Below are 13,083 nucleotides of genomic sequence, written 5' to 3' on the forward strand. Positions count from 1 at the left end.
TAAAAATTATTTTCTTTAGCACCACAACGAAGAAACTTATCAATCTTTTCTCCATGATATAATGAACAGTTGATGTAACAATGGTACTAATATTAGGACGCAGACTGAACAGAGGGGATAGCCGGGCCCAGGAGTCCCCAGTATCCAAGCGTAAAGTTTTTGAAATGGACCCAAAGTCCTTATCAGGCCATGAGTTTTTCGATTTCTCTTCTGGATCATCCCATGCTGAAAGCATACTCCAGATCTTCAATGAATTTCGTGACAGCCGCTTGTTTACAGATGTAATAATCTGTGTAGAAGGCAGAGAATTCCCCTGCCATCGAGCAGTTCTTTCAGCCTGCAGTAGCTATTTCAGAGCTATGTTTTGCAATGACCATAGAGAAAGCCGAGAGATGCTGGTAGAAATCAATGGAATTTTTGCAGAAGCTATGGATTGCTTTTTACAGTATGTGTATACAGGAAAGGTAAAAATCACAACAGATAATGTGCAATACCTCTTTGAAACATCAAGTCTCTTTCAGATAAGCATTTTGCGTGATGCTTGTGCTAAGTTCCTGGAAGAGCAACTGGATCCTTGCAACTGCCTAGGAATCCAGCGTTTTGCTGATACACATTCTCTGAAAACACTTTTTACAAAATGTAGGAATTTTGCACTGCAAAATTTTGAGGATGTATCCCAGCATGAAGAATTTCTTGAGCTTGGAAAAGACGAACTGAGTGACTACATTTGCAGTGATGAATTGGTAATCAGTAAAGAGGAGATGGTTTTTGAAGCTGTCATGCGCTGGATTTACCGTGCTGTTGATCTTAGACGCTCGGTACTACCGGAACTTCTGACCCACGTGAGACTGCCTTTGTTACACCCTAACTACTTTGTTCAGACGGTGGAAGTAGACCAGCTGATCCAGAATTCCCCTGAGTGTTATCAGCTGCTACATGAAGCAAGAAGGTATCATGTTCTTGGAAATGAAATGATGTCCCCAAGAACTAGGCCACGAAGGTGAGTGAGCTTAGTAGTTTACTTTTCTGTCATGTTGCTGAAGAAATTCTTCAGTATGGTGATGAATTTTGCTAAGATCGGTCAATTAGTTAAAATCATTTAGCCAATTAACTAGATGAATTGAGCATTTTGTACCACCTGAGTAAATGGGTGGGTTTTGATGGAGCTGAAATGCTGCATGTTGAAAAGAACAATAGGAGGCAGAGTAGTAGGTGTACTAAACATATGGGGTACTATCCAAAGAAATTCATTTAAGTTCTGTTGATTTCAGAGGGACAACCATATCTAACTTTAGTCTGCATTTTTTCCTTGAATGTCTTTGCCTCATCACATTACTTCGTAAACTTAGGTATAGCCCCCATTTGATATGGGTTTTGCGGTCCCAGTGATACCCAGCATAGACATTTTAGTGTCTAAAAAGAACTTTCCTTCCTTTTTCTCAGTCAGAAAAGCTGGTTGGATCTAGCCCATAATCTTCTCTGAAATAAGGACTACATTAATTTTCTCTTAACACAAAGGTTTTTCTTGTTTCTTTTGATAAATTGAGGAAGGAGAACTTGAACACATGCTTTGTCTTGCATTTTTCTTATTGTTGCCTCTCAGATGTTGATACTATACCATTGCTTTGTTTCTTTTTTCATATTTAAATACACTTTTCAACAAAGATCATCTATATTTTTCTGTTTCTAGGTCAACTGGCTATTCTGAGGTGATAGTTGTAGTTGGGGGTTGTGAACGAGTTGGGGGCTTTAATTTGCCTTACACTGAATGCTATGACCCTATGACTGGGGAATGGAAATCACTGGCAAAGTTACCAGAATTTACAAAGTCTGAGTATGCAGTTTGTGCCTTGAGGAATGATATCCTTGTTTCAGGTAAACATTTTGTAATATACATGGTCAATGTTTTTTAAAACCTATCCATTAAAACGTATCTTGTGAGGAATGGAACAATATGCGCTGAGTGCTCATTTGAACATTGCACAGTAGCGGTGAAAAGTGAATGCACAAATGACTCATGCAGTGATTTCTGGGAAACATTTGAAGGGGTAATTTATGTAACCCTAGTTTGATATGTACAAGATCCAAATCTATGAGACTATTCCACAGGCGAGATACATGAGTTTCCCTTTTGGATGCACTACTAACCAAAAGCACCCATGTCAGATGCTCTGGAAAACAAAACAAAAAAAGTTGTTTGGGGGAATGGTAGAAAGAAGTATTGTTTGTGTGGTGACCATAAATTCTTGAATGTGTAGCATTACATGTATATTATTTGTTGTGAATTTTATTTGTACCAGTGTGTGCCTGTCTCACAGAATGATATTTTCCTTGCTTGGACACAAAGAGGCATACCTCTTGTTATTAACAGCCAAATGTCTTGTCTTTTTTTAAAACAAAAAAATAAGGTGGAAGAATCAACAGCCGTGATGTGTGGATTTATAATTCTCAACTAAACATTTGGATCAGAGTTGCCTCTCTAAATAAAGGGCGATGGCGTCATAAAATGGCTGTCCTTCTTGGTAAAGTAAGAGAATTTATCAAAATACTTAATTTCCTAAGCAAACTGAAATGTAACGGTATATATTTAGAAATAATCATACTGTGTTCCCTCAATTAGTTCTGCCATTTTCATAAATTGGTTTGCATTTATGTGGCTATCCATGGCTACTAGTCAAAATGATTACTAATCATGATGCATACATATTCTCTACAGTATCAGAGGAGTATGCCTATTATATTAGGTACTGTGAAACACAGTCAGGATACTGCTGCAGTCATCTTGTTTCTAGGCTTCCTAGAGGCAGCTGGTTGGCCACTGTGTGAAGAGACCGCTGGAATTGATGGGCCTTGGTCTGATCTAGCATGCCTTTTCTTATGTTCTTATGTTATCATGATCTATTAAGACCCTCCAGTGCCCCCGAGACAAGCCCCCCCAGGATGCTGAGAATGGGCAGCTCCCCTGGCCTAGGCCATGTCCTACTTCCTGTGTGCTGCCACTGGAGTCAGCTGCCTTTCAGCCAAGCCTTCTGTCCTGCAGGTTGCCAGGTTGGGCGGTGGCTGAAGGCTTCCCCTGGCTTCTCTGCCATCTTTTAGGCTAACATATGTGGAACTGAGCAGGTGGTAGGTAACTTCCAAGAATCCTGTCCACATCCTCAGACTGAACAAGCTGAAAGATATCCATCACAACTGGACTAGTCAGCATCCTGGGACAATCCAATCCAGTCACTGCTATTAATCAAGGCTTAAATAGGAATCATGCTTTCTTCTCACACTAGAAGAGCTGCTAGTAACTTTGTTTTTGTACCACATGCATAGCACTTATTAGTGAATGTCTCTTGAAGAGTTCTGGCATAAATATTGTGCCAACTGATTTCCCTGCTTCCAACCAACAGTCCCACAAGCATCTGATAAAACCTATAAAAGCACATGTCCTTATGTCCTTAAAAAAGATTTGCCTTATCACTATTAAATTGAATATGGAGAATCTCCATGCTGTCCAAATTTCAGGGGGGAAATTAAGTGCAGTGCCTTTAAATTACTTGCTGTAATAAGCTGGGAGATAAACATGCACTGTGGTAACATTTTCTCTCTCTACTTTTAAAGGTGTATGTGGTTGGTGGCTATGATGGGCAAAGTCGACTAAGCAGTGTAGAATGTTATGACTCATTTTCCAATCGATGGACCGAGGTAGCATCTCTTAAAGAAGCAGTGAGTTCACCAGCAGTCACCAGCTGTGTAGGCAAACTGTTTGTGATTGGAGGAGGTCCTGATGACAACACATGTTCTGACAAGGTTGGGTAATCTTCTTAATTTATCCACATATTAGTAATTTAAAAAATATAAATTGGAGATTTATCTGTTGTATTGCTCATGTTTTCTCCCATATATTCCCTGACATAAATTAGTGTTTATAGAATTGTTAATGAAAAAGTGTGCTTTAACAACTTGTAATACAAAGTTGACCTAGTCCAGGGGTCGGCAAACTCATTAGTCAAAAGAGCCAAATATCAACAGCACAACGATTGAGATTTCTTTTGAGAGCCAAATTTCTTAAACTTAAACTATGTACGTAGGTACACTGTTTATTAACTTAATAAACTTTAATTAAAGTTTTAAGTCTTAATTAAACTATAGGTACACTGAATAAAACTTGATATCATACTTAATAGTGATCTTATTTACTGATAAAAATTAAATTGTAAGTCCCTGCCATTTCCCCCTCCCCATCCGGAGTCCTTGTCTGGAGGCCTGGTCTACCGCCATAAAAGCCTATTGGTATACCTGGCCTCCGGCTGAGTCCCATTGGGAGGCCAGGTCTACCCATTGGCTTTCTTGGCAGTAGACCTGGCCTCTGGAGGCCCATAGAAGCCAATGGGTAGACCTGGCCTCTGAAGGGGGACTTTTTCCCCTCCTCGGAGTCCAGGTCTACCGCCAAGAAAGCCAGTGGGTAGACATGGCCTCCCAATGGGACTCTGCCGGAGGCCAGGTCTACCAAAGGAAGCCCGCCCTGCCCAACAGCTGATGGGCGGGGCGGGCCAGGAACCGCCGAGCCACCCGCCCAGCAATCACGCGGCTAAAGGGGAGGGGAGGCTTTAGCCTCCCAACCATTGAAGGCAAGGGAAAGGGGGACCTGGCCATTCTCCATGGCGGGGGTGGGGGGGAGAGACAGCTCGCTCGGGTTTGACGACCCCTGACCTAGTCAGCCATTTCTTGTTTTTACCTAACAGTGTAAAATTCACACTATATACATTTAACTAGGGCAGCTTTTAAAACATAAATATCTTTCTTTTCAGGTTCAGTCATATGATCCTGATACTAATTCTTGGCTTCTCCGTGCAACAATCCCCATTGCAAAAAGATGTATAACAGCTGTATCATTAAACAATCTCATCTATGTTGCTGGCGGGCTCACAAAGGCAATATATTGCTATGATCCACTTGAAGACTACTGGATGCATGTACAAAATACATTCAGCAGACAGGTAACCAACAAAAAAACTAATAGATTTTGTTTCTTGAGTATTCCACAAATTAAATCTTAATAGATTAATCCTCTTGGGTTTCTATCCTTTATATCTACCAATCTTTTACTCATGTTCCGCTTACTTACCTTAAGAGTTCCTTGATTTGTGTTGTAGTAGTTTGTCTCTTCTTTCAGCGGCTTGTTTTGTAGTTTATGTTCTCTCCATAGATTCTAATCTGACATTCAAGACACATCTCAGTTCTTCTGATTCTATTCCTTTTCCTGTCCTCTGGCACCTTTCCTCATTTGCTACTACTTGGTTTTCTTAATCTTTTATCTCAATTTGTTTTCTTGTTTTCTTCTTTTCATTCTTTCATACAGTGCTTCTATTCTGCTTAATACTTAACTAGCCTTTTCCCACGACAAATTGCAGAGTCAACCATGCCAACTCCACTAGGACTGGAATACCTAAGTGCTGCAGAATTATTCTGCAGCATCTCTCCTTGGAGTTGGCAAGACAGCATGATCTCTTCAAAGGCTAATTCTTGACTGTTTATGCACCTTGACTCCTGTCAACTCTATTTACCCCTGCAATGTCAAGATGTGTGTGAGTTCTACTAATTCCTGATATAAAGTATGCATATTATCAAGAAATATGAACACATCTAGAATGAACAAAGATCTGGGTTATGGTAGGCTGCTCTGTCCATTTCATAAACATCAGAGGTAAGTCTGATTTACCAAAAATACATATTATTTTGTTTTAATGCTCACTTTGTATATTTGGTGAACAGGAAAACTGTGGCATGTCTGTATGTAATGGCAAGATCTTTATCCTGGGCGGGAGGCGTGAAAACGGAGAAGCCACAGATACTATTCTTTGTTACGACCCTGCAACCAGCATTATCACAGGAGTTGCGGCCATGCCCAGGCCAGTCTCATATCATGGCTGTGTGACTATTCACAGATACAATGAAAAGTCCTTCAAACTCTAAAAGAAGAAGAGTTTGTGTATAGTGGATAAATGGCATATTCCAAATAAGATTTGAAAAAGTCATGTTAAGAAACGACAGGTTGTCTTTTTCAGAGTGTCATCAGCAAAGAAACATCATCATGTGTTTTATATTTTTAAATGCATTGAATGTTTTCAATAGTTACCGTTCAATGACTGCTGTTATGTGGTGGTTTCAAAACAATAACAGTTTATATCAGTAATTAGAAAATGTTCACTTGGATATTTTAAATCAGACATTTTGTTTTTGAATGCCTTTGCCAGTGTTCATGCTTATTTTATACTGAGCATTGTCCCCATATTTTTGATCTTCTTTTTGTTAAGTATTGTTAAATACACAGAAAAAGATATGAAAGTAAAAGTTCGTATCATGGATTCATTTGTACAGTGGTCTGAGAAAAGACACTGCTTGTTTTTCAAAATAGGTTTTTCAGTTTCTCTTATATATAAGGAATTGCTATTAAAATATTTGAAGAACATTTTTCTCTTTGAAGATCTAAACAAATTTAAAATACAGTTTTCCCCTTCATTAACACTATAGAGCCATATATATAAATACACACATACACAGTACCATGTGTTGTTTTGAGAGCCAGTTAAGTAAATAGAAGTTTTGCATTATTTAAGTATGACCGTTGGACTGCTTTGAATCTCACTGCTAAGCCATAGCTTAAAACAACTTGGTTATCGCTTGAATGTTCAGAATTCTTATTTGAAGTATGTCTGAATGCCACAACTATCAAGCTGGAATTCCATATTAGAAATCTTCTTTAGAACCCATGACGTTTCTGGCTATGACTAAAGAGGTTCAGTTTTTCCTACCATGAGGGTGCTGGAGTTCAGCATCATTATCAAATGATCATCAATACCAAGTTCATTTGCAGCAAATAAAGGGGGGTTTGATTAGTTTTATATTCAGGATAACAATCCCAAAATAATCTTTTAGACCAATAATAATTAAGCAAGCAGCTGATTGATAACAGTCTGTCTCAGGGGATTCTGTCTTTTAATGGCATGGGCAATGTGTATACTCCCGAGAGACTGGCGAATGGTCATACCTCTGTATGAATCAACATCTGTGAAGCTACTAGATTTTACTCTAGCGCTCCTTGTACAGCATGAGTAAATTCTGTATTGTCTCAGCATACATTATTTCAATGTTGTTTCTGGTCATACTTTGTAAGAGTTAATGCACATATGTTTAATTTCATTCCAATTACACTTGATATCATCAGGTCAGCTACTTATATATTAGCAGCAATGATAACTAAGGCTGCTGCACACCAATCAAAACTAGATGTGCCAACATGTCTGATATAAGTATCCATGATACTATATTAAACCATTTTTGTGTTTTCACACCAGTCACCTGAGCCTTCCTTTGATCCTAGCTCTGATGTATGACCAGCTTTGAATCTAGTGTACAACATAGAGCAATTAAGCTGCTCTTAGTATTTCTTTTTGTGCAACACTGATTATGATCATCATGTAAACCAATGCATACCTTCCCATTTTTATGCACGAAATGCATGGATATTGTTCCAGTTCAGTTTTTTACATCTGCCATTGGCTGAACAGTCTATATTGGATTATGGGTTTTATTCTCCCAAAAATTAACATTTCAGTTTTATGTAAAATAGACTGTCAAGCAATGACTGGAAAAATGGTTTCTAATGTACTTATGGTGCAATCCTATGCACAGTTACTCCACTTTTAGGCTCACTGAAACCAACAGGCTTAAACTGGAGCTTGATACTGCTTCTTAGTTTAGGCTATGTGTATATTTATTAGTTAATTCAACTAATTTAACCCCAAATCAGTATTCATAGGACTATTGCCTTCAGTTAACTAGTTGCCTTGATCCACATCCTATGCTGACTGTGCCTTAATCTTGCTCTTAATTCATCTGTAGCCATATCACAAGACTATGTGCCACTTAGCAATTTTATACCCTATGGAACAAGCACAGAAATGTTCATAATCTTCAACAGTTGTTCTCTTCTAGTCTCATGGAGACTACAGAACAAGGCTTATAGGGATTTCTAGGAAGATAATTTCCTATAGAATGATCTTACACAACCCAATAGCACCAGTATTTTGACATGAAATAGTAAAATAATAGAACACTGGCAGAAGTGTAGCAAATGAGCAACGGAAGCAGATACATGATCAAATAATCAGGGACCCATTTTCTGGTTGAAATTAAATATGCATATTTACCCAGTGGACACTGAAATAAGCTGACTTTGGAAGATTATCCTAAAATAGAGTCAATCTTTTCATGTATGTCTTCAGTCTTTGCTTTAAAAATGTTTTAATGAATAAGGACCATTATTACCAGGAAATACTGACTATACAAACACAATGCTTTGGCACTTAAGTGGTAACTAATAGTGCAATAATTGTCAGGGAAAACAGCAGTTAACTATTTGAAGATCACCATCACCCCAAAGCTTTATCTAAAATGTAGTGTTAGTTAATTCTGAAATACATGTATAACATGCAGTGTTTTATGATTGTGAAGCAGCATCCAGTTTATACTTAACATTTTGGATAGCTTTGCTGTTACAACGATCTGTTTCAGCTTTTATATGATAGTAAATAGAAAGGATGAGAGTGTTTTCTGCGCAGATCAATTGATGTTCTATCCATTTGTATACTGAATATAGTGAAAACTGCCATATATACAATTATTTTTAAGATAAGCAGTTTGTACTTTTGTACACTGTATTTAATTGTAGTTATTTCTAATTCTAAGAAATATTTCTTATTCTAAGAAAATAGTTACCATAGCGTGTTACTGTAAAAATCAAACACTTTGCTCAATGAAAAACCTACCCATGCAATACATTTTCTGGTCCCATGTTATTAATGGCTTTTCATTTGAGAAAGCCAATACTTACTTGCTCACAGAATCATAACAATGCAGACCATTTTGCCATTCTTTATTTTGCATGCAGAATCAAGTAATATATAATTGTATCTGATTGGCTCAAGATACATCCATACTGGTTTCAACGTGTAAATAAATATTCATACTGGTTTTGTGTAAATAAATAATAATAATCAGCCACTTTTAGGTGTGCTAGCTGCAAATTTTGATTCTTGCTACAAGATGTAAATTCTCATTTCTGATTGCTACTTCTCCCATGCAATCTCTTTACTTGCAGAACTAAGCTGAGAAAAAATTGTATTATAAATTATGTTTTGAAAGAAGCCAGATTTCTGTCAGTACTTGTCTTTCTCCAAGTTGCTAATATCAGTGATTCCTTCCTGGAAGAAATGTTGATTACATTGGGTTTTAATTTAAATGGTGTACCCCAAATTCTCTGGATAGTTTAGTGCATTACTTTACAATATACCGTGAACACAAATCAGTTTTTAAGCACCCTAAAAAGGTTACAGCGGTGAGACCGTGGAAATAATTTAGGAATTTGATTTTGGCATATAAATACAGAATATGCTTGGTAGGTTTTAATTTCAGATGAAACTCTGATGTGGGCTTTGCCCTTATAACTTTTCATATGATTATCATACAAATTCCTTTGGTCTTTTTGTTACCTTTTAAATGCTCTAAAATAGTCAAGGCAACATTCCGTCTCCATTCAGTTTGAAGAATTTTATGACTATTAAGATTGTCACTATAGGGTAACGGCAGCTAACCACACATGAAACCCAGCAGGCAAAATCTTCCAGTTATAATTCATATACTGGAACTAGTAACAGCTATTCTGATAACTATTATGTCACTCAATGTATTTTATGAAAATATTACTCTACATAACACATTTCAGAATTGTAACATTTCTCATTCTTGTATTCTAGTACAAGTTTAATGTTATTTTATGTGCATGTATTTATAAATCTGTGTGATTTTGGGGTGATTGTTTTATATCAGTAAGGAAAATTACCACATATGTCATGCCTATAGCTACTGTGTATGGTATGTAGCTGTATTTAAGTAAGAGTGAAAAGCATGTGATCGGAGCTTATTTTATATAATTAATCCCAATAATAGAACCTGTATGTTTGTAAACAAATCTATTCTTAGTGTAATGCCTGTGAAAAGCCTACAAAATCCAGAATAAACATTAATTTGCATAGTATTCATCTGCATTGTTTTTTCTCTTCCATATGTTTGGGATTCTTCCGATTTTGAATTTTTTTTCAAAATGCTGATGTTAGATGACAACGGAGGCATATTTGGGGGAGTTAGGGGGGAAGTAGGGTAAGTGGGTAGAGAGGCCAACTAAGATGGAACCATCACTGTCCTCAACCATAGGCCTGGTGGAACATCTCAGTCTTACAGCCCCCACAGAATTGAGCCAGGGCCCACAGGGCCCCACCTTTTTGAGCCTACGGGCAACTTTGTAATTCTGACACAGTGGGTGGGACCTCTGGCCTAGAGTATGGGATGAGATTTTTCTCAGACTTTGGAGGGGGTGCTCTGAGTCAGTGGTCCAAAGTGTGCGAGGCACTCAGGCAAGGTGTGACACATAATGGGAACATGGAAGTCAGGAAGGCAGCAGAACAGGAGGAACAAGGGAAAGATTTATACTTGACAATAGAGGAGATGGCTAGGGGCCATCATTCCTCTGTGACCTGTCATTCCAGTCCCAGAACACTTCTGCTACTCCCCGGGGCTGTCATTATACTCTGGGGGCTGTCATTCCAACTTAATTCCAAGTATATGTATTCAGCTTAAAACCACAGCCTTGTAGAGCAGTCCTAGCCCTGTTTACTTGGAAGTTATCCCTATAGATGACAGCCACTCTAGGGGCTCTTATTTCACTCTGGGGGCTGTCATGCCAGCCCCAGAGCACAGATTGTATCGCTAGGGACTGTCTTCCCCCTCTGTAACCTGTCATTCCAGTCCCAGAGTAGTCTGAGCCAAGAGACCTTAACCGAAAAATCCATGCCACATTTTCTTTGCAGCTGTTTTCGTGCTGTAATGTACTTCAAAGAAGCCCATGCAAGTAAATCGGCATTCCTGGCTCCCATTATCTCCGACGGGTCTTCCAGCCTCTCTCGTTGTTTCCAACGGGTAATCCAATCATTCCTTTTAGTACATTCCCGTGTCGACTCCTGCCAGTTAATCAAATCAGGCAGCAGATTACAGGAGGCAGCAGTTTCTGACCTCGAGCCTAGCAAAACACTCCCGCTTGACTTCCTATGATCCAGGGAAGCCGATATCGATCAAAGAGCGAGGCTAGCCGTTTAAAGACCAGGGCCGCGGCGTGCACGCACACCGGAGCCTGTGCCGGAACGGACGGGAGGAGCGCAAGACAGCAACTCCAGCACCACACATCCCTCTGCCTGAGAAGCTTGCATCGGTTGAGTTTCTGCAACAGTTAAAAACTCCGTTCGGAAAACATCTCGGATCACGCCTAAAGGTAGGACAAGTCTACCCGTCCAGAGCCCTGCAGACGGCTTCTTCTCTAGCTTCTGCGGGAAACTGTGACTGCCGAGAGCCCACCTAGGGGTCCTTTCACACATGCCGAATAATCCACTTTGCCGCTGGATTTTACGGTGGCCGTTTATGCACGGGAGGTTTTGCCCCTCTCCAGAGGCACGTTTCCCCCCACCCGGATGCTCAAAACTCAATCATCAGCCCCCGTGCAGAGTCTTCAGAATTCAGATGGGGGGAAAACGTGCATCCAGAGAGCGGCAAATCCCAGGCAGAACAGCGAGATGGTAAAACCCACTCGCCACGGACCCTTGCAAGTGCATTGAAAGTGGATCGGAGCGTGCAGGCGCCCTAGAGCTGGAAGCAAAAAAGCCACGGGCCGCGGCGGCGGCAGCGGCGCCTCCATGGGCGGCTAAGCCTCTCCCCCCGCCCGCTCTCCGCCTGCGCGGCCGCGCCCCCTCGTCGCCGTGACGGGCGGGCGAAAGAGGCCGGAGCGCTGGGCGTCGACGGCGGCTGCGCGGTGCGAGCGGCGGCCTTGCTGAGCGCTGGCCTTGCGGGGCGTCTGGCGCCAGCCGCTGAGCGGCGCGGGTGGAGCCGGAGCTGGAGGTCGCCCGGGCAGGAGGAGGGCCGGAGGGGCGAGCGGCCTTTCTGGTGAGGTCTTTGCTGTGGGCTCCAGTGCGGGTGGGTTCGGGGCAGAAGCCTCCAAGAGCCCGGCTCGCCGCGGGGACGAGAAGCGAGGGGATGCCCCTGGCCAGGGCCACGTGACGCGCCCATCCTGGCAATGTTTACTTGGAAGTGAGTTCATGGATCGGCTCCGGGCAACTTGATCCCCAGAATGTGCGTTCAGCCTTGTAGGGCAGCCCTAGCCCTGTTTACTTGGAAGTTATCCCTGTAGATTTCAACGGGACTTGCTTCTGAATAAGTGACACGTGCATCCGGATCCTGTGCAGGGTTAGGGGCGCCTAAATCTCTTCAAATCAGTGGGTGTGCCTGTTTAGCACAGGGTTGCAGTCATGCAGCCTGGTCCTCTGTATGCTTGCTGAGTTCAATGGAAACCGTGTCCAAGTATGTAAGCATCGGAACACAGTCTTAATGCTTCTGGCCCAATCCCAGCATCCACTTTAGTCAGCCATGTGAGTTAAAATCCATGGGCAGTATGCTGTGCCTTGGTTTTATTTTAAATTAAATGAAACACACAACAACTACATAAACAGTAAGTGCGATCATCTTGATGTACACCTTCCTGTGCTCAAGCTTGTCTGGAAGATTCTTGCAAAGTTGGCACAAAGTTGAGTCCCCTTGGGTGAGGATGGGAAGTTGGGTGTCACTTCTTTGCAGCCTGCTGTGCCAGATAGCTGCTCTGATCTTGAACATCTGTTCTAACAATCTCTGCAGCACCACCACACTAATGACAAGTGCCAGAGTAACATCATGTTTCAAAGTCATGTCTTAGGACAGCATCCCATTCTAAATATGTGCTGGTTGAAAGAAGAGATGCCAGCGTTATATTTTACTTTTGAGTCTCCAGTGGTTTTGATACCATAAATACCGGTTGCTAAGATTACTGTGCCAAGAGGAAGTAGATAAACTTATGCAATAGAGTATGTTGGGAAACTAAACTGGAAAAAATGTTTCTGCCCCTATTTACAACAGGTTTTATTAAATATAACAGGAAAAGCTAAAGAAATTGAGAAACGT

The 13,083-nt window shown here is 40.8% G+C and overlaps 1 protein-coding gene across 1 annotated transcript; it reads left to right on the plus strand.

Annotated features, from left to right (window-relative positions):
- Nucleotides 1-6,036, plus strand: KLHL24 (kelch like family member 24). Its single transcript, XM_056849599.1, has 6 exons — nt 1-1,000; nt 1,691-1,875; nt 2,409-2,527; nt 3,607-3,795; nt 4,797-4,985; nt 5,761-6,036. Exons 1-6 carry the CDS (start codon nt 81-83, stop codon nt 5,959-5,961), a joined length of 1,803 nt encoding a protein of 600 aa, XP_056705577.1. The 5' UTR covers nt 1-80; the 3' UTR covers nt 5,962-6,036.
- The last annotated feature ends 7,047 nt before the right edge of the window (nt 6,037-13,083 follow it).

Source organism: Euleptes europaea, chromosome 5 (assembly GCF_029931775.1).
Source record: "Euleptes europaea isolate rEulEur1 chromosome 5, rEulEur1.hap1, whole genome shotgun sequence".
In the NCBI taxonomy this organism is placed as follows: Eukaryota; Metazoa; Chordata; class Lepidosauria; order Squamata; family Sphaerodactylidae; genus Euleptes; species Euleptes europaea.

Excerpts from the sequence above, each read along its gene's own strand:
- KLHL24 (XM_056849599.1), top strand. The coding sequence starts at position 81 with ATGGTACTAATATTAGGACGCAGACTGAACAGAGGGGATAGCCGGGCC. Across the intron at positions 3,796-4,796 it reads ACAACACATGTTCTGACAAG|GTTCAGTCATATGATCCTGA; the intron begins GTTGGGTAATCT and ends CTTTCTTTTCAG. Across the intron at positions 4,986-5,760 it reads AAAATACATTCAGCAGACAG|GAAAACTGTGGCATGTCTGT; the intron begins GTAACCAACAAA and ends TTTGGTGAACAG.